General features: G+C 44.3%; 1 protein-coding gene across 1 annotated transcript in view; it reads left to right on the plus strand.

Moving 5' to 3' along the window:
* The first annotated feature begins 11,217 nt into the window (after positions 1 to 11,217).
* The window catches only part of stra6 (signaling receptor and transporter of retinol STRA6), a 56,411-nt gene continuing 44,947 nt past the window's right edge, over positions 11,218 to 22,681 (plus strand). The window contains exons 1-5 of the mRNA XM_029751972.1: positions 11,218 to 11,334; positions 11,609 to 11,727; positions 16,177 to 16,243; positions 19,269 to 19,351; positions 19,630 to 19,763. Coding sequence (XP_029607832.1) covers positions 11,639 to 11,727; positions 16,177 to 16,243; positions 19,269 to 19,351; positions 19,630 to 19,763 — 373 coding nt within the window. The 5' untranslated portion in view covers positions 11,218 to 11,334; positions 11,609 to 11,638. The remainder of the gene's footprint in view (positions 11,335 to 11,608; positions 11,728 to 16,176; positions 16,244 to 19,268; positions 19,352 to 19,629; positions 19,764 to 22,681) is intronic.

Below are 22,681 nucleotides of genomic sequence, written 5' to 3' on the forward strand. Positions count from 1 at the left end.
GTATAGAGGAAAGGAGACGAGAGAACACTTTTCTGTAAGACTGTAGTATAGGTTTATATGATTGATCCTGAGAGTTACTATGACCGTTGATTGAAGTGATGTGTGGTCTCTTGTTGCTACAGACGAGGGCCAACCCTGCTGTGGTGTGGAAGGTAAACACACCATGGAATTTCACTAGCTGTCTCAGACAATACTGGCTAAAGCAAATAGAATCATAAAACCACCTCTACTGTGTGATTTTTCAAGCACTTCCACGAGATACTATGCCTTCAGAAAGTATTCACACCCCTTTGACTTTTTCCCACATTTTGTTGTTACAGTCCGAATTTAAAATAGATTACGTTTACATTTTGTGTCACTGGCCTACACACAATACCCAACAATAAAATGAAAAGCTGAAATGTCTTCAGTCAGTAAGTATTCAAGCCCTTTGTTATGGCAAACCTAAATAAGTTCAGGAGTAAACATTTGCTTAACAAGTCACATAATAAGTTGCATGGACTCACTCTGTGTGCAATAATAGTGTTTAAAATCAGATCAAATTATATTTGTCACCTGCGCCGAATACAACAGGTGAAATGCTTACTTACAAGCCCTTAACAAACAATCTTTTTTTTTTTTTTTTTAAGTAAGATTTTTTTTTGCTAAAAACATTTATAAAAATATAATAAACTCAATAAAATAACACAGTGGATTTGTCCCAATACTTTGGTAAAATAGGGACTATTTACAAAAAAATGTACATTTATACGCGCTTCAGCACTCGGCGATCCCGTTCTGTAAGCTTGTGTGGCCTACCACTTTGTGACTGAGCCGTTGTTGCTCCTAGACATTCCACTTCACAATAACAGCACTTACAGTTGACTGGGAAGCTCTAGTAGGGCAGAAATTGAGCGAACTGAATTGTTGGAAAGGTGACATCCTATAATGTTGCCACTTTGAAAGTCACTGAGCTTTTCAAGTAAGGCCATGCTACTGCCAATGTTTGTCTATGGAGATCGCATGGCTGTGTCCTTGATTTTATACACCTGTCAGCAACGGGTGTGGCTGAAATAGCCGAATCTACTCATTTTGAAGGGGTGTCCACATACTTTTGGCCTTGTAGCGTACATTCCTTAGTCCTGCTGTACTTTCAACTGTTGTTGACTACGTCCCAAATGGCACCCTATGGGCACTATGGGACCAGGTCAAAAGTAGTGCACTCAATAGGGACTAGGGTGTCATTTGGGACACAGTCGCTTGCCCAACGGCACAGAGCTAAGCTGTTGCGTCCCACTACAAGAAGATCGGTCAAAGTCCCAAAGAGATTACTGGACCTCTGCTCAGGTTCAGATAACATCAAGACTCCGTCCCAAATGCCACCTTATTCCCAAATGTAGTGCACTACTTTTTGATCAGAGCCGATTTAGGGTAAAGTAGTGCACACTACACAAGGACTAGTGTGCCATTTTGGGACACCTCAGACTTATTGCTTTTCGAAAGGGGGTTTTGTTTTGTGTATCTAATCATTGATTCGCTTTGCCATGTGGGAGTTGCTTGTCATGCATGGAGGATTTACCTCTTGGTCATATTGGGGATAATTATTTAATGCTGTCCAAACCAAGAGGACATCACAAAGGGGGGGTAGAGAGAGAGAGAGAGAGAGAGAGAGGCCCAGGATATTACAAGGTAATTTAATTGACTACAATGATTCTACAGTAGACTTCATTCATTGCATTTTACTTTGTACAATGTCATATGGACAGTGGCACAACTACATTATGGTTTCATATTCAAGGTTCAAATGATGTGTTTCTTCTGGGACAAGGGAATGTCAGACATTTTTTTTCAATTTAATTCTAAGTGCAAATGAACTCTGAAAGTGTATCAATCATAACTGCTTATAATAATCCGATATTATCCACTGCTACATAACTGTAGCTTATATTTAGATTAAATTCCAAGTGCAGGACTGTTAGGAAAATGTGCCAACTTGATCCAATAACAATAGTTTGTTTTAATGGCTCGTCCTCTTATCTCAGACTGGCTACAAGTTTTTGTGCAAAACCTTTTTTTTTTTTCTTTTTTTTTATATGTTTCCGTTATGGTATAATTGTTTTGGTAATAAAAAATAAAAAACACACAATTGGAGATAACAGTAGGATATAATTATAACTTATAAAATAATCCAACTTTCCTGACGTCTTTACATTTCCACGACTGTAAAATGTTCGCTCTATTTCCTTCCCAACGTGTGATTCGGTCTGAGGCCCTTTCATTTACCTCTTTACCTAATAATAATATTATTCTGTATTCAGACCTTTTTTCCCGGGTGAGATAATGGGATCATTTATTAACGTTTCTATTAGATGTGTGCCGATGTACTCCCTGACGAGAAAATGCGCATGACAATTTGAATGATTTCCATTTTTTTTTTTTTAATCATGCAGGGTAAGGCAGGCCTTCTACAATTTGAGATTATGATTCCATGTCATCAAAAATAACTCAAATTGCAACGTGTGTGTGTGTGTGTGTGTGTGTGTGTGTGTGTGGGGGGGGGGGGGGGGGGGGAAGAGGTATTCGTGTGAAACCCAGGGTTCTATTTCCCCCTCAAGCAGCAGGACACTGAATGGTCCCCTCACCTGTGTCGTTGGCCAGGAATGTGAGGCATACAGGTGGCAAGCTGAAAAGATCCATTGTTGTAGAAACGGGAGAGGGAGAGATCTAAGATCAAACCACAGGAAACATCAAAGGCTCTGAAAGATGGTGTCTTTTATCAAACATAATCCAGAATATTGTAGCGAACAGGAAGCGAACTCGGGTCTCTGGCATGAAAGTCCAACACCCTACACCAATAGGGTTAACCCACTTGGTGGGAATTGTAATGTGGCTCATAGAGCGAGGATCGCTTTACAATCCTAAGAGCAGAGAGAGAGAATGCCTTTTAAAATAAAACCCTTTCTCTGGTGGCCTTACTGTACAAGTGTTTGTAATTATACAAAATGGGTTCAATTTAGTTTTCACTATTCTGCAAAGGTAAATACCCTGACCATCTTATTTATAATAACCAAATACGTAGTGAGGTAAGCCTACATCTGAATACCAATTTTATGTTAACAATAAATTATGCCGTTACAAAACGCTTTACGTATTCTTTAGGGTGCTTATCCAATTCAACTCTGAACATGTCTGTTTTAATGAGAGGACAACTGTCCCCGTCACCTGTCTCATCCACAAGATGGACGTCCCCTCTCCTGTTTTAATAAGAAGACAGCTGGATGTCCGATCTCCTGTTTTAATAAGAGGACAGCTGTCCCCGTCACCTGTCTCATCCACAAGATGGACGTCCCCTCTCCTGTTTTAATAAGAAGACAGCTGGATGTCCGATCTCCTGTTTTAATAAGAGGACAGCTGTCCCCGTCACCTGTCTCATCCACAAGATGGACGTCCCCTCTCCTGTTTTAATAAGAAGACAGCTGGATGTCCGATCTCCTGTTTTAATAAGAGGACAGCTGTCCCCGTCACCAGCTGTCTCATCCACGATTGAAAACTGTTTTGCTGTGTTAAACTGGGTGTCCCATTTGACACCATGGAGACTGAGGAGGGGTTCCTAAGGGTTCACCAGAGAGCCAGAGCAGGGGCCCTGACTGAGTGATGATGGTGGATATGAAGCCGTTAGAAGAAGCATCTTATAGACACATCACTAGGCTGGAAGCCAAGCTGATACCAGGGTTAGGCTCTTAAAATTGGAGGAAGTCAATTCAGGAAGTTATTTCAATTTTAAAATTCAGAAGTTGGAAAAAACTTTCTTAAGAAGTCATTGAAAATCAACGCACCTTTTTTTATTTTATTTTTTATTTTTATTATTGAATTTTTTTATTTGTGTTTACTTCCTGAATTGACCATTTTAATTGAGCCCAACCCTTGTTGATACAATAGTGAAATTGTGCCTATCTGTCTGAATCCACAGCAGCACAGGGCCCATTTACATCAGATTCCCTCGTATAGATAAAGCCTGGATCCTATTTAGTACCATTGTGCCACATTGGCTTCAGAGTTATTTAACAGGGTGGCTTCACTGTTATGAAGGGATATCCCCTAATCACTGCTAGAAGAAAACACCTGCTTCTCCATTTCATTAGAACTGGTCTCTTGTGACAGCTTGGTAACATGAAAATATAGTTGCTGTCCATGGCATGTATTAGTATTTATTATGGATCCCCGTTACTTCCTGCCAAGGCAGCAGCTACTCTTCCTGGGGTTTATTATGGATCCCCGTTACTTCCTGCCAAGGCAGCAGCTACTCTTCCTGGGGTTTATTATGGATCCCCGTTACTTCCTGTTGCCAAGGCAGCAGCTACTCTTCCTGGGGTTTATTATGGATCCCCATTAGTTCCTACCGAGGCAGCAGCTACTCTTCCTGGGGTTTATTATGGATCCCCATTAGTTCCTGCCGAGGCAGCAGCTACTCTTCCTGGGGTTTATTATGGATCCCCATTAGTTCCTGCCGAGGCAGCAGCTACTCTTCCTGGGGTCCAGCAAAATTAAGGCAGTTTATACAATAATAAATAAAAAAAATACAATACATTGACAACAGATTTCACAACACATTAAGTGTGTGTCCTCAGGCCCCTACTCTACTACCACATATCTACAGTACTAAATCCATGTGTACATGTGTGTTTAGTGCGTATATGTGTGTGTGTGTGTGTGTGTGTGTGTGTGCATGTGTCTGAGCCTATTGTAACGGTTTGTGTCTCTTCACAGTCCCCGCTGTTCCATAAGGTGTGTTTTGATCTGTATTTTTAAATCTGATTCTCCTGCTGCATCAGTTACCTGATGTGGAATAGAGTTCCATGTAGTCATGGCTCTATGTAGTACTGTGCGCCTCCCATAGTCTGTTCTGGACTTGGGGGACTGTGAAGAGACCTCTGGTGGCATGTCTTGTGGGGTATGGATGGGTGTCTGAGCTGTGTGCCGGTAGTTTAAACAGATATCTCAGTGATAACCTCTTTGTAGCACCTGACCACACGACTGAACAGTAGTCCAAAACTAGGGCCTGGTGGACCTGCCTTGTTGATAGTGTTGTTGAGATTACTGCTGTAGGTTACTGTTGAGATTACTTTTATAGAAGTCTCAGAGTATCTGAAATGTATATTGTTGTCATGATGTTTTTCCTAAAACAGTTCTGATTCCAGTAGCAGGGGGTTTGTTAGCTTCCTAGATAATATAATAGTAGCAGGGGGTTTGTTAGCTTCCCAGATAATATAATAGTAGCAGGGGGTTTGTTAGCTTCCCAGAAAATATAATAGTAGCAGGGGGTTTGTTAGCTTCCCAGAAAATATAATAGTAGCAGGGGGTTTGTTAGCTTCCCAGATAATATAATAGTAGCAGGGGGGTTGTTAGCTTCCCAGATAATATAATAGTAGCAGGGGGGTTGTTAGCTTCCCAGATAATATAATAGTAGCAGGGGGTTGTTAGCTTCCCAGATAATATAATAGTAGCAGGGGGTTGTTAGCTTCCCAGATAATATAATAGTAGCAGGGGGTTTGTTAGCTTCCCAGATAATATAATAGTAGCAGGGGGTTTGTTAGCTTCCCAGATAATATAATAGTAGCAGGGGGTTTGTTAGCTTCCCAGATAATATAATAGTAGCAGGGGGTTTGTTAGCTTCCCAGATAATATAATAGTAGCAGGGGGTTTGTTAGCTTCCCAGATAATATAATAGTAGCAGGGGGTTTGTTAGCTTCCCAGATAATATAATAGTAGCAGGGGGTTTGTTAGCTTCCCAGATAATATAATAGTAGCAGGGGGTTTGTTAGCTTCCCAGATAATATAATAGTAGCAGGGGGTTTGTTAGCTTCCCAGATAATATAATAGTAGCAGGGGGTTTGTTAGCTTCCCAGATAATATAATAGTAGCAGGGGGGTTGTTAGCTTCCCAGATAATATAATAGTAGCAGGGGGTTTGTTAGCTTCCCAGATAATATAATAGTAGCAGAGGGTTGTTAGCTTCCCAGATAATATAATAGTAGCAGGGGGTTTGTTAGCTTCCCAGATAATATAATAGTAGCAGGGGGTTTGTTAGCTTCCCAGTCTTACGTACGCGTGGTCCCTGAAATCAAACCCACTCCACTGGGATTGCAGGAGCCATGCTCTACCAGCTGAGTTAGAGGACCACAGATGGCTGGAGATGTAGGTTAAAACATAACTGTCATGTTGGATTGTTAAAAAAGGATTTGTAGAGGGTCAGTGATCCAATCACCTCCTATATTTGTCAAGGATCAGTGATCCAATCACCTATTTTTGTCAAGTATCATGTCTCTGTTTCTGGTGCTTTATTTCAAAGGACCTGTTGAAGTTAGAAGTAGCTACACGTAAAGCTGATTGCAACTGTCTGGCATGATCAGGCCGGCATCCGTCTGATGTAACTCCAAGGCTTCAAAGCATTCTTTGTTCGGGCGACCTCTTTATTTGTCAGGCCTGTCTTTTCTTTGTTCAGCAGCTTATTAGCCCCTAGTCCAGACATTGGTGGCATCCCAAATGGCATCCTATCCCCTATAACCTGCTCTATTATTTACCAGAGCACTGTGGGCCCTGTAGGGACTAGGATGCCATTTCGGACACAATCTCTGTTTTCTCAGGAGTGTTAATACTTAGTAGGAGTGTTTTTTTTTTTGTTTTTTTTTTTCGATGTTTGCCTGTAATCCTGGCATAATGAGCGAACCCCTGACGAGGACCGACCAGCATAGTCTCAACACACACGGACACACACACACACACACACACACGGACACACACACACACACACACACGGACACACACACACACACGGACACACACACACACACGGACACACACACACACACGGACACACACACACGGACACACACACACACACACACAGGTGGTAGGTAACTGGCCTCTAAGTGTTGCACTAGCTCCAGTACCCAACCGTAGGTATCCCTGGCCCCCCTCCAGTACCCAACCGTAGGTATCCCTGGCCCCCCCTCCAGTACCCAACCGTAGGTATCCCTGGCCCCCCCTCCAGTACCCAACCGTAGGTATCCCTGGCCCCCCCCTGCCCCCCCCCTCCACTACCCAACCGTAGGTATCCCTGGCCACCCCCCTGCCCCCCCTCCAGTACCCAACCGTAGGTAGCCCTGGCCCCCCTCCAGTACCCAACCGAGGTATTCAACTGGGGGTAGTGTAGTACATGTTGTATTTACATGTTTTAATGAATATCACAAGCAACAACAGAATAAACACTTTTTTATTACAAATCTTTAGTTGTAAAGAGGGGAATATCTTCTTTCTAATTGGAGCCAATTGGAGCCATTCCTAATTGGAACCAATTACACTCACTGGAGTAGCCTGAAGTCCATGTAAGTCTGATGATGCGCAGGTGCGCGTAACGATGGTGACAGGTGTGCGCCATAACGAGCAGCCTGGTGACCTAGAGGTCGGAGAGGGAGCACAAGTTGACAGTACCCCCTCCCTGACGAGCGGCTCCAGCCACAGGACGCTGACCAAAATGACGATCCTGGGGATGAGGAGCAGACCGGACACCTCTGCAGAGGCGCGGGAATCCTGTCAGTCTGGCTGAGACACAGAGCGCCGGCGAGAGCATACATGACGGTACCCCTTCTCCAGTTCGGCTCCAGCCGCAGGACGCCAACCCAAGAGACGATCCCGGGGTTCAGGAGCAGACCGGTCACCCCTGCTGATACGTGGGAACCTGTTGCCGGCTAGGATGCGGGAACCTGACAGACTGGCTGAGGCAGGGGAGCCTGGCGAGCCGGTGGACACGGGAGCATGGCGATCCAAAGAAGGCAAGAACGCCCGACGAGCTGGCTGAGGCAAGGGAGCCTGTAGCAGCTCCCAGACCCAAAGTCATTCCACCTGACACACAAAAAAAACACTCCCTAATGCTTCCCTTAGGTGAGGCGTTATTCTGTAACGATGTACGCTGAGAGTCAGGAAGCAAGTTCAGGGAGTGAGTATATTAATAAATAAACGCAACATAAATGTTAATTAAGTAATCAAGGAAGTGGTGGAGTCCAGGTGAGTCTGATGATGCGCAGGTAGACGTAACGATGGTGACAGGTGTGCACCATAACGAGCAGCCTGGTGACCTAGAGGCCGAAGAGGGAGCACACATGACAGATGTGCAATCCTTCATCACGCAAAGCCTTTCATCCTCAGTCTGATAGAAACACACCACTGGTGGGGAAATTTTGTGTAAATCAGGCCCAAAAGTCCAGAGGAAACATTCCACCTCCAAGTCCAGAGGAAACATCTCTCCTCCTCCTCCAAGTCCAGAGGAAACATCTCTCCTCCTCCTCCAAGTCCAGAGGAAACATCTCTCCTCCTCCTCCAAGTCCAGAGGAAACATCTCTCCTCCTCCTCCAAGTCCAGAGGAAACATCTCTCCTCCTCCTCCAAGTCCAGAGGAAACATCTCTCCTCCTCCTCCAAGTCCAGAGGAAACATCTCTCCTCCTCCTCCAAGTCCAGAGGAAACATCTCTCCTCCTCCTCCAAGTCCAGAGGAAACATCTCTCCTCCTCCTCCAAGTCCAGAGGAAACATCTCTCCTCCTCCTCCAAGTCCAGAGGAAACATCTCTCCTCCTCCTCCAAGTCCAGAGGAAACATCTCTCCTCCTCCTCCAAGTCCAGAGGAAACATCTCTCCTCCTCCTCCAAGTCCAGAGGAAACATCTCTCCTCCTCCTCCAAGTCCAGAGGAAACATCTCTCCTCCTCCTCCAATAAATCAGTCTACTGTTTCCTTCTTTCTCTAGTAATTCTCCCAGCAAATTGTCTATAATGAGCTACTGAAGTAGTTCCCATCTTCTGCTGACCCTTAATAGTCTTTGTACGGGAGAAGCTTTCTACCTTCAGATGCCTTCGTAGCTTTACAACACAACTGATTTGCAGAAAAAATGTTCTAAAATTAGCAACTGAATTGGTTCTTCCGTTGATCCTTAGTCTTTGTTATCCAATGTATTACGCTCTGTATTGTAACTTGTACACAACGTCCAATGTCCAATGTACTTCACTTGTACAAAGACTACTACAATGTACAAAGACTGCAGTGTGGTAACAAAAGCTATAGCCTTAATCTCAGTCAATTGGCAGGTAGTCTAGCGATTAGAGCATGGGACAATAACCAAAAGGTTGCTTGTTTAAATCCCCCCGTTATTGCCCTGAGCAAGGCAGTTAACCCCCACACAACTTCTCCCCAGGCACCGATGATGTGGACTTTGATTATTAAGGCAGCCCCCCCCAAAAAACACCTCTTTGATTCAGAGGGTTTATATGTGGAAGACGCATTTCAGTTGAATGCATTCAGTTGTTCACCTGACTAGGTATCCCCCCCCTTTCCCACACACCAGCTCTGAAACTCTCCTCGCCAGACTAATCCAAGTTTGTTTTTGAGCTATTGATCAAAAGTAATCCGGGTTATGAACATTCACCTTCTGAATGGCACTCATGCACAATCCATGTCTCAATTGTCTCAAACTTTAAAAAATATATATATATATATATATATATATTCTTTAAACATGTCTCCAGCCCCCTCATCTACACGGATTGAAGTGGATTCACCTGGTCAGTCGATGTCATGGAAAGAGCAGGGCTTCCTGTATGAGCCTGTATCTAAACCTTTTTTAATTTTTTTTAAATCTGATGTAGATTAAGAACTGGGATCATTAAACCACAGAAAAGATATGGAACTCTTCCTTGACGCCTCAATGTGAGGAGAGGTTGAGACCAGCTGCATTGTGTGTGTGTGATGCCTGTTTCCCTATAGTGTGTGTGTGTGTGTGTGATGCCTGTTTCCCTATAATGTGTGTGTGTGTGTGTGTGTGTGATGCCTGTTTCCCTATAATGTGTGTGTGTGTGTGTGTGTGATGCCTGTTTCCCTATAATGTGTGTGTGTGTGTGTGTGTGTGATGCCTGTTTCCCTATAATGTGTGTGTGTGTGTGTGTGTGTGTGTGTGTGTGTGTGATGCCTGTTTCCCTATAATGTGTGTGTGTGTGTGTGTGTGTGTGTGTGTGTGTGTGTGATGCCTGTTTCCCTATTGTGTGTGTGTGTGTGTGATGCCTGTTTCCCTATTGTGTGTGTGTGTGTGTGATGCCTGTTTCACTATAATGTGTGTGTGTGTGATGCCTGTTTCCCTATAATGTGTGTGTGTGTGTGTGTGTGTGTGATGCCTGTTTCCCTATGTGTGTGTGTGTGTTGTGTGTGTGGTCTGTTTGTGCTGCTGTCTGACACAATCTAGTTTGACTCATCCAGGCTTGGTAGGAAGGTAAACCTTACACACACACAGAGAGAGATAATGACCCTGTCTGTGACAGAGAGGAAACCCCACAGTGTTAGTCATTATTGTTATCACTATGGAAAATTGAACTGTCGGCAGGAGCTACCCACACAGTCCCTGTCACGATGGGGTTTATAAATGTCTACCTACATGTCCTCTGTCTTTCTCATCCCTCCCTTCTGATTTCACCATACAACTCTCTACCAGCTACAGGTCAGTAACATTCAGTCACACGTCTAACAGGTCTAGTCACAGGTCGGTCGGTCACAGGTCGGTCAGTCACAGGTCGGTCAGTCACAGGTCGGTCAGTCACAGGTCTAGTCACAGGTCAGTCAGTAACAGGTAAAGAAAATGATTGGGTTGTATAGGGCTAGAGTTGCAAAATTCTGGTAACTTTCCCAAAACGTTTAGATTTTCCAGAAATCCTGATTGGAAGATTCCTGGAATTAGGATGGAAAAGAAATCTGGAATCCTCCAATCAGGATTTCTGGAGAAGCTAGGACTTTTGCTAGCCTAGTTACAGGCAACTCTACAGGAGGGTAGTTCAGGTCTGTTGCTGCCACTATGTTCCACCAGTCAGGATGTATGAATGAGGAGATGGAAGGATCTTTATTGAACACTGATAACTGAAGTCCAGTAATAACCTGGGCAAACACACAGGAAGTTTCTCTAACCCCGCTAAGCTGCAGGTGGGACAGAAGATTAGCTGATTGGCTGTTGAAACTTTTTGTCCCTACTTTTATTTCACACTCTTCCATTTCTCTCTCTCTCTCTCTCTCTCTCTCTCTTTCTCTTTCGTCCGTCCGTCCGTCCCAGTCTGGTTGGTAATCCTCGTCTGAAAAAATCCTGTTGTGGCGTTGGACTGAGAACAGGGGGTGAGATAGACGGACAAACCCAGCCTGCAGTACGGAGCCGCAGCCAGGAGCCTCTCAGCAAGGACCTGTCACATCACAGTACTGCAGCCCCACAGAGGACCCGGGCACCTGAAGAGTGAGAGAGAAGAACAGAGAGCAAAAGAGAGGAGACCAATCACAGGGTACGGCGAGGGCACCACACCAACAAACTTTGAGAAACTACAAAAACTTTTTTCCTCTTGATCAAAAGGAGACCTGAGCTGAGTTACATAGGACCAGATAGTTGTGTGAACAACAGAGTTATACTGTTCTAGAGTGTTCCCGGGAGTTCGGCGGAGAGTTCCAAGCGTGTTCTAGAGTGAGTTCTAGGGTGATCCGAGAGTGTTCCCGAGAGTTCCGGGGGAGAGTTCCAAGCGTGTTCTATACAGTGTTCTAGAATCTTTTCATCGGCCATAGGATCTGTGGGAACTAGAGCCAGACAGCAGGATGAGTGCCACCGAAGACGTAGCGAAGGACTACTATGACTACCCCGATTGGAACATGGAGAACGCTGTGCCTACCAAAGTTCCAGTTCAGTGAGTACTGTTACCTCTTACTTTTTCAATTGTACAATTTCTGTTGTTCCAAACACTGTTGTTTCTTTGTTCTCTACGACTTGTTGTGGAGTTGTGACTGATTTATCAGTGAAATCCTCTCTCTCTCTCTATAATCCTTTTGTTATATCAATGTTTAAAGTGTCCACCAAGGTCCCAGTCAAGTGAGTACACACCATTAAATCTCTATGGGAGTAACTGTATTATTCCATTCTGGATGACATACCCATCCATATGAGAATTTACTTTTTGTTGTTTCATAGTTCTCTTTGACTTCTTTGTGTGGGCTTGTGATTTGAATGTTGGTGAAATCTGCTTCATATACCCTTGGTTAAATGTTTGAATCATTAATTTGAGTGAACTGCTTCAATACGGTCAAGTCTTTAACTAGATTTGCTGCAGGTGCATAAATAATATCACCATAGAGTAGACGTGGCTGAAGCTTGGAGGTGATCAGTGTTATTAACTAGTATCTCCATAGAGTAGACATGGCTGAAGCCTGGAGGTGATCAGTGTTATTAACTAGTATCTCCATAGAGTAGACATGGCTGAAGCCTGGAGGTGATCAGTGTTATTAACTAGTATCTCCATAGAGTAGACGTGGCTGAAGCCTGGGGGTGATCAGTGTTATTAACTAGTATCTCCATACAGTAGACATGGCTGAAGCCTGGAGGTGATCAGTGTTATTAACTAGTATCTCCATAGAGTAGACGTGGCTGAAGCTTGGGGGTGATCAGTGTTATTAACTAGTATCTCCATAGAGTAGATGTGGCTGAAGCCTGGAGGTGATTAACTAGTAAATGATGGACTAAACTAAATGTTACATAAGTGTGCTTCTCTATTGATTCTCCACTTCCAGTTGTGTCCAGACAGGACTTCCAGAACACGAAACTTACTGAGTTAGTCGGAGTCTAACCGTTCTGTCTTTTCAGTGTTATTCTGAGCCTAACCGTTCTGTCTTTTCAGTGTTATTCTGAGTCTAACCGTTCTGTCTTTTCAGTGTTATTCTGAGCCTAACCGTTCTGTCTTTTCAGTGTTATTCTGAGCCTAACCATTCTGTCTTTTCAGTGTTATTTTGGAGACTAACCGTTCTGTCTTTTCAGTGTTATTCGGAGACTAACCGTTCTGTCTTTTCAGTGTTATTCGGAGACTAACCGTTCTGTCTTTTCAGTGTTATTCTGAGCCTAACCGTTCTGTCTTTTCAGTGTTATTCTGAGCCTAACCGTTCTGTCTTTTCAGTCTGAATATAGCTATGTTGTGTGAGCTTCTTTACTTTCACCCCTTGTTATATTTGAACAATGTTTATCATGGAATGATAGGGTGGCAAATACTTTTCTTACCTTTATTCCTTAGGCTTAACCTTTTCTGACTGGTCAAATGTCTGCATTGTAATTTGAATTCTACCGCTGGTGCCCCTGATAATGCTGTGTTTTTTTACTGAGACTAGGGGATGTATTCAGGCAGCATAAACACATCCAAAACAGGTCCTTTTGCTCTGGGTTTAGTAATGATTGTATAACACCTCTTGGTTTAGTAACACTCAGATACAGGGGAAAGGGGGGGATACCTAGTCAGTTGTAAAACTGAATACCTTCAACTGAAATATGTCTTAACGCATTTAACCCTCTGAATCAGAGAGGGGGGGGAGGGGCTGCCTTAATTGATATCCACGTCTTCGGCGCCCGGGGAACAGACTGGGAGAGACTACCTGAACTTGTCCAATAAGACATGCTAATTTTAGTTTCAGTTGCAAAAGATTTTGCTATGCTGTGAACTAATGAATATGAGCCTCTAGGCTTACGTATCATGCACAATATATCCCTGGCATTCCCTGCTAGCGTTTCTGCTAGCATAACGGCTAGCATTAGGCTTTACTGGGCCTCATAGTAAGCTAATGCTAGCCGTAATGGTGGGATAGATAGGCTTTACTGGGCCTCATAGTAAGCTATCTATCCCCAGCATTACTGCTAGCATTAGTCCAAGCATTACTGCTACAGTAGCTTTACTATAACTGCTAGCATTACTATGAGATCCAGTAATACCAAAGATTTTCTAGGAAGACCTGTCCCAAGCAATAAGATTATTGCTACAGTACTATGAATCATTGTAGCCTCAACATGAAGCATTACTATGAAGCATTATCATTACTATGAAGCATTATAGCATTTCTATGAAGCACTATAGCATTACTAAGGAATAGTATAGCATTACCACTAAGCATTTTAGCATTATTATGAAGCAATATAGCATTACCATGAAGAATTATAGCGTTACTATGAAGCATTATAGAATTACCATGAATCATTGTAGCATTATCACAAAGCATTATAGCATTACTTTGAAACATTATAGTATTACTATGAAGCATTATAGTATTACTATGAAGCATTATAGTATTACTATGAAGCATTATAGTATTACTATGAAGCATTATAGTATTACTATGAAGCATTATAGTATTACTATGAAGCATTATAGCATTACTATGAAGCATTATAGCATAACTATTAAGCATTATAGTATTAGCATGAAGCATTATAGTATTAGCATGAAGCATTATAGCGTTACCATGAAGCATTATAGCGTTACCATGAAGCATTATAGCGTTACCATTAAGCATTGTAGCATTACTATTAAGCATTATAGTATTAGCATGAAGCATTATAGCATTACCATGAGGCATTATAGCATTACCATGAGGCATTATAGCATTACCATGAGGCATTGTAGCATTACCATGAGGCATTGTAGCATTACTATTAAGCATTGTAGCATTACCATGAGGCATTGTAGCATTACCATGAGGCATTGTAGCATTACCATGAGGCATTGTAGCATTACCATGAGGCATTGTAGCATTACCATGAGGCATTGTAGCATTACCATGAGGCATTGTAGCATTACCATGAGGCATTGTAGCATTACCATGAGGCATTGTAGCATTACCATGAGGCATTGTAGCATTACCATGAGGCATTGTAGCATTACCATGAGGCATTGTAGCATTACCATGAGGCATTGTAGCATTACCATGAGGCATTGTAGCATTACCATGAGGCATTGTAGCATTACCATGAGGCATTGTAGCATTACCATGAGGCATTGTAGCATTACCATGAAGCATTGTAGCATCACCATGGAGCATTGTAGCATTACGATGAAGCATTATAGCATTATCATGAAGCATTATATTATATTATTATTATTATATTATAACTGCTCCTAAACACAAGTAAAACTAAATGCATGCTCTTCAACCGATCGCTGCCTGCACCTGCCCGCCCATCCAGCATAACTTCTCTGGACGGTTCTAACTTAGAATTTGTGGACAACTACAAATACCTAGGTGTCTGGTTAGACTGTAAACTCTCCTTCCAGACTCACATCAATCATCTCCAATCCAAAGTGAAATCTAGAATTGGCTTCCTATTTCGCAACAAAGCCTCCTTCACTCATGCTGCCAAACATACCCTCGTAAAACTGACCATCCTACCAATCCTCGACTTCGGCGATGTCATTTACAAAATAGCCTCCAATACCCTACTCAACAAGCTGGATGCAGTCTATCACTGTGCCATCCGTTTTGTCACCAAAGCCCCATATACAACCCACCACTGCGACCTGTATGCTCTCGTTGGCTGGCCTTCACTTCATAATCGTCGCCAAACACATTGGCTCCAGGTCATCTACAAGACCCTGCTAGGTAAAGTCCCCCCTTATCTCTGCTCACTGGTCACCATAGCAGCACCCACCTGTAGCACGCGCTCCAGCAGGCATATCTCTCTGGTCACCCCTAAAGCCAACTCCTCCTTTGGTCGTCTCTCCTTCCAGTTCTCAGCTGCCAATGACTGGAACGAACTACAAAAATCTCTAAAACTGGAAACACTTATCTCCCTCACTAGCTTTAAGCACCAGCTGTCAGAGCAGCTCACAGATCTCTGCACCTGTACATAGCCCATCTTTAATTGAGCCCAAACTACTACCTTTTCCCCTACTGTATTTATTTATTTTATTTATTTTGCTCCTTTGCACCATATCATTTATATTTGAACTTTTAACTTTCTTCAAACTACAAATCTACCTTTCCAGTGTTTTTCTTGCCATACTTTATTTACTCTGCCACCATGGCATTTTTTTGCCTTTACCTCCATTATCTCACATCATTTGCTCACATTGTATATAGTCTTGTTTTTTTTCTACTGCATCATTGATTGTATGTTGTTTTACTCCATGTGTAACTCTGTGTTTTTGTATGTTGTCGAACTGCTTTGCTTTATCTTGGCCAGGTCGCAATTGTAAATGAGAACTTGTTCTCAACTTGCCTACCTGGTTAAATAAAGGTGAAATAAAAAATAAATAAATAAAAAATATACAGCTGAACTACAACTACAGTACCCATAATGCAGTGTTTCTGTGTTTGTTACTTTGCAGAGTAATCCCACCATGTTATCCTACAGCTGATGATAGACTCTACCACATCTGCATCTCTGCCATTTCTGTAAGTCCATGATTTACCCATAATTCTCTGTTGTCCGTAAGTCCATGACGTACTACAGTACCCATAATGCTCTGTGACATCTGCTTGTATCTGTTATGCCGAGGGCGTACAGTACACGACTTTCAAAATCTTATCATTGCTTAGCTTTTCAGGTTAAATAACTCTTTCCTGTAGTTTTTTGTCTTGCCAACGTAGTGGTTCGTAGACTAACTGATCTGGCACAGACGGGGGTCTCACACTACTAAACTCAGCAAAAAAATGAAACGTCCTCTCACTGTCTTACTGCGTTTATTTTCAGCAAACTTAACGTGTGTAAATATTTGTATGAAAATAACAAGATTCAACAACTGAGACATATACTGAACAAGTTCCACAGACGTGACTAACAGAAATGGTTACACGTGGTCTGCCACAGCGAGGATGTTCAGCTGTACGTCCTGTCTCTCTGTAGCGCTGTCTTAGGCGTCTCACAGTACGGACATTGCAATTTATTGCCCTGGCCACATCTGCAGTCCTCAGGCCTCTTTGCAGCATGCCGAAGGCACATTCACGCAGATAAGCAGGGACCCTGGGCTTCTTTTGGGGTTTTTCACAGAGTCAGTAGAAAGGCCTCTTTAGTGTCCTAAGTTTTCATAACTGTGACCTTAATTGCCTACCATCTGTAAGCTGTTAGTGTCTTAACGAACGTTCCACAGGTGCATGTTCATAAATTGTTGATGGTTCATTGAACAAGCATGGGAAACAGTGTTTAAACCCTTTACAATGTATTTTTACGAATTATTTTTGAAAGACAGGGTTCTGAAAAAGGGCCGGGTTTTTTTTTGCTGAGTTTAAGACGTGATGATCCTCCATACCATGCTGTCTCGCCAAAACAATGATGGGATTAGATTGTTAATGTAGCTACATTGAGCTGTGGCTCAAAGCAGCCTAGGTTTCTGTCAGACATTTACGCTTGCCATACAGAGTTGAAATATCTAGCCAACGTTTTGATTTTAATAACATTGCTTGTGAACTTCCGAGCTGTAACAATTTTACACTTTTGCTTTGGTTTAAAGGCATAACAATATGGGGACGTCTGGGACTGCTCAAAGACGCTCGGTAGCCCTCAAGATTGTGTCTCTGACGAGCATCGTGATGACCGTGCGTCCTGAGATTTTTGTCTCCGATCTCAAAAACGTATCAGGGACAGCTAAATCAGGGCCAAAATCATGTAGTTTACTCCTGGTTATTTTTATAGTATTAACCCATTCCCCCACCCCACTCCCCTCTTCAGAGGACACATCTTCAGTCTCCTCTCACATCTGAGTCAGCCTTACGTCTCTCTAGTCTAGATTTCCACACTGCTGCTCAACCAGAATGTACTGCTCTGCCCACCTGAACCAGACTGTTTTGGCTCTGTCCACCTGAACCAGACTGTTTTGGCTCTGTCCACCTGAACCAGACTGTTTTGGCTCTGCCCACCTGAACCAGATTGTTCTGGCTCTGATATTTTTCAGCTTTCAGGAACTATGGTGGATGTGTAACCAGGCCAGCGCAGCACAAAGCTTGGCTCAGCACAAAGCTTGGCTCAGCACAAAGCTTGGCTCAGCACAAAGCTTGGCTCAGCACAAAGCAGCTTGGCTCAGCACAAAGCAGCTTGGCTCAGCACAAAGCAGCTTGGCTCAGCACAAAGCTTGGCTCAGCACAAAGCTTGGCTCAGCACAAAGCTTGGCTCAGCACAAAGCACGGCTCAGCACAAGCACGGCTCAGCACAAAGCACGGCTCAGCACAAAGCACGGCTCAGCACAAAGCACGGCTCAGCACAAAGCACGGCTCAGCACAAAGCACGGCTCAGCACAAAGCACGGCTCAGCACAAAGCACGGCTCAGCACAAAGCACGGCTCAGCACAAAGCACGGCTCAGCACAAAGCACGGCTCAGCACAAAGCACGGCTCAGCACAAAGCACGGCTCAGCACAAAGCACGGCTCAGCACAAAGCACGGCTCAGCACAAAGCACGGCTCAGCACAAAGCTTGGCTCAGCACAAAGCTTGGCTCAGCACAAAGCTTGGCTCAGCACAAAGCTTGGCTCAGCACAAAGCTTGGCTCAGCTTAGCAGTGTGAAAAGCCCATTATGACACTGTCATTACCACTTCACACACATTTCTCACTCTCTATCCTCTTCACGTTTTCACCACCGTTTCAGCCACAATCCCACGCTGTAATCCCAGGCGTAAAATGACTGTCTGATACTGTAGAAAGCCATCAGCGACGCGGCTACTCTTACACGATAAGGTTGTCTAGGTCAATATACCATGGTCTTTCCTGTAGATAAGATTACAGTATGATTTCAACACCATTGGTTTGGTCTGTAAGGACTTTATGGAACCTGATTTCTTTATCCTGTAAACCTGTAGTGTTATATATCGACGGGCATGCTACAGCGATAGCTGATACTCCCAGTTTACAACTAAACTACAGATTACAAATGTATTTTTACTGCGGAGATGATACCAGTCCGTTTAGCTAAACATTCCACTCTTTGTACTCAATGTCATGTGTTTTTTTCCCTCCAAAGGGGAATTTTATGGCCAGGCACAATACCATAAAAGTTTTTTTTTTTTTCTTCCCTTTATTATTATCACAATCAACTTTTACCCGTTTGTTTTGTATTACAAATATTGTATTAAAATATGGTAATGTATCATTAAATATGTGCAAATTAACTTTTCGGGACACTGGATTAAGTGAACTGTGAAATCACACTAGGTAAGTACTGCTTGGTGAGCTGTGAAATCCTGACTAATGGTCACCCAGTCAGATCATAGACGGGGGGGGGAAGCCCTTTTGTTGTGGGGTCTCCTCCCAGTCTTTGGTCTGACCCCAGGGTGAGAGGGCAAGGGGTCCCAAGAGGACTGAGGTGAAGGCAGGGGGGGGGGGTCCACAGCTGCACAAGGGTCATATGGGTCGGGCAGAAGGACCAGACAGATGTGGATAACTGAAATGTCTCCTGGACTAATTGGTCTGTCTCCCGTTCTGTCCTGCAGCTTGTGGTCATGCTGACCCTAGCATTCCTGGCCAGGAGGATGAAGCTGGTGGATGGGCAGAAAAGAGTCCCAGGGTTACTCAGGTGAGATCCGTTTTATCTTACCCCATATTATAATCTTAGACTTCAACAACATTTGAAATACCTTTTAATAAAACGGTCATCCTAATCCTCCCTTCTGTAGGAAAGTGAATTTACAAACGGAATAGGACTTTTTTATTTTTTATTTATTTAAATTATATCCCCCCCCCAACCCTGCTATCGACACTGTTGCATCCTCCTGCCATGACATCATATATCAAACCTGAAGCAGCTTGTTTCTAACATTCTGGTTCTAAATATTTTCCTGTTTTGATCCCCAGCCCAGTGAACTTCCTGGATCACACGCAACACAAAGGCTTAGCTGTAGCAGTGTTTGGAGTGCTGTTCTGCAAACTGTTTGGTCTGGTCATCGCCCCAAACCCTCTTCCCTTCACCACAGACCAAGCCAACAAACGTAAGGAGCAGGAAGATGTGAAATGATAGAAAAGAAAGTAGTGTTTTGTTCCACAATTATTAGGAGTTCACAGAGAAACCTATTGTCATTCTTAGATCATTATTTTTTCCTTAAAGGGAAACTTCACCGCTAGACTCTATTTGGAGTGTTTTTCCTGTCCCCCCACATAATATTAGTGACGAAAGCTGTTTCAGACATAATACTTAGTGACGAAAGCTGTTTCAGACTTAGTGACGAAAGCTGTTTCAGACTTAGTGACGAAAGCTGTTTCAGACTTAGTGACGAAAGCTGTTTCAGACGTAGTGACGAAAGCTGTTTCAGATATAATTATGAACTATAGCGCTATTTTCACACCAGGAGAGTTCAACCAGTGATGTCATTGGTTGATTGATCCTGCTGTCTGATCTGAAAATGAATGGAGTCATGTTTTGTAGCAACTATTGTGGCCGGTGTGTTTCGCTGATTGCACAATCACGCAAGCAGCGAGTACATACGGTTGTCTGCGTGTGCAGTCCAGCCAAGCAGACAAAATTTAAAAAAAGTCTGTTCTGCAACAAATTTGATCACGGATAGTTCTTACAGGAGAGGGTCACTGCAGACCAACTGGGACATAGAATAGGATAGAATAGCATAGAACACCTGGAACAGGCAAATGACCAACGAGTAAGTTGTTTTTCTGTTGGTAGCTAGCTAGTAATATAAGCTCTCTTTTTACACAAGGCGGTGTTGTTCAGTACAGTACAATTTGGTGATCATTTTGGCCATAACGGGACTTGCTAGTACCACTACAAGCCAAGCTAGCCATGTTTAGCTAGCTAGCTGTGTTTACTAAACCTAAAATGTACTGTAGTCTAATGTAGTTAATAACTAGCCTAGCTAGCCTCAGTGCCTCTCAATAGGAGCAAAACTGGATACATTTTTTGTTGATGGTGGAGAGTAAAGGAATGACTTTGGCTTGATGTCTCAAATTAGTCTTGGAGTAACTATACCTGTGTGTTGTAGCTAGCTAGCTAACATGTGTCTGTGAGAAGTCTCATATTCTACACCATGCTGCTACAGTAGGAATACAGACAGTACACAACGATTGCCCATGAATGCCTAATTGCGTTTTTGTCTTTCTCTCACTGTAAGGCGTGCTGCCGGACGCGCTCCTGCACTCCTATACCCGGGGTGGAGGAGCGTCTTTGCTCCTGCTGACTCCATAAGTTTGGTCTGGTATTCTGTAATGCGTACTGGCGGCAGAGAGGTCAGGTGCAGGAGAGCAAAGACTGTGTTACAACGAAACATGATAAAAATCAACGTGAACATAAATCAACGTGAACATAATGATAAAAATCAACGTGAACAAAAACACAATAATCATAAAGGGACAAAACCCCAGACATAACGTGCACAAGCACTTACAGTAAACAATATCGGACAAGGACATGGGGGGAACAGAGGGTTAAATACACAACATGTAATTGACGGGATTGAAACCAGGTGTGTGGGAAGACAAGACAAAACAAATGGAAAATGAAAGGTGGATCAGCGATGGCCGGAAGACCGGTGACGTCGGCCGCCGAACATCGCCCGAACAAGGAGAAGGACTGACTTCAGTGGAAGTCGTGACAGTATCCCTCCCCCTTGACGCGCGGCTCCAGCAGCGCGTAGACACCGGCCTCGAGGTCGACCCGGAGGGCGAGGCGCAGGGTGATCCGGACGAAGACGGTGGAACTCCTGCAGCATTAAAGGGTCCAACACGTCCTCGACCGGAACCCAGCATCTCTCCTCCGGACCGTACCCCTCCCACTCCATGAGATACTGAAGGCCCCTCGCCAGGCGCCTTGAATCCAGTATGGAGCGAACAGAGTATGCCGGGGCCCCCTTCGATGTCCAGAGGGGGCGGAGGAACCTCCCGCACCTCAGACTCCTGGAGCGGGCCAGCCACCACCGGCCTGAGGAGAGACACATGGTTATCGGGGGGAAGCTGTAACCTATAACAAACCTCGTTCGCTCTCCTCAGGATTTAAATGGCCCCACAAACCGCGGACCCAGCTTCCGGTAGGGCAGGCACAGGGGCAGGTTTCGGGTCGAGAGCCAGACCCGGTACCCCGGTGCAAACATCGGGGCCTCACTGCGGTGGCGGTCTGCGTTCTCCTTTTAAAGCAGCACGGCCCGCTGAAGGTGAACACGGACAGCGTCCCATGTCTCCTCTGCGCGCCTGAACCAGTCGTCCACCGCAGGAACCTCGGTCTGACCCTGATGCCAAGGCGCCAGAACCGGCTGGTACCCCAGTACACACTGGAAGGGAGAGAGGTTAGTGGAGGAGTGGCAAAGCGAGTTCTGCGCCATCTCGGCCCAGGGCACGAATGCCGCCCACTCCCTTGGTCGATCCTGGCAATAAGACCGCAGAAACCTGCCCACATCCTGGTTCACTCTCTCCACCTGCCCATTACTCTCGGGGTGAAACCCTGAAGTAAGGCTGATCGAGACCCCAAGATATTCCATGAACGCCTTCCAGACCCTAGACATGAATTGGGGACCTCGACCAGACACTATATCCTCAGGCACCCCGTAGTGCCGGAAGACGTGTGTAAACAAGGCCTCCACCGTCTGTAGGGCCGTAGGGAGACCGGGCAGAGGGAGGAGACGACAGGACTTCGAGAACCGGTCCACAACGACCAGGATCGTGGTGTTACCCTGTGAGGGGAGATCGGTTTGAAAATTCACTGACAGGTGCAACCAAGGCTGTTGTGGAGCGGGTAAGCGGTGTAGCTTCCATCTGGGCAGGTGTCTAGGAGCCTTACACTGGGCACACACCGAGCAGTGTGGGCCCAATAGATCAACTGGTCACGGACAGCAGACGAAATGTACTGACGCCCGACGGGACACTGGAGGGGAGTGGGCTCTGTACGTAATGCCTGCTCAATGTCCGT

The sequence above is a fragment of the Salmo trutta genome, chromosome 4 (assembly GCF_901001165.1).
Source record: "Salmo trutta chromosome 4, fSalTru1.1, whole genome shotgun sequence".
Taxonomy (NCBI): domain Eukaryota; kingdom Metazoa; phylum Chordata; class Actinopteri; order Salmoniformes; family Salmonidae; genus Salmo; species Salmo trutta.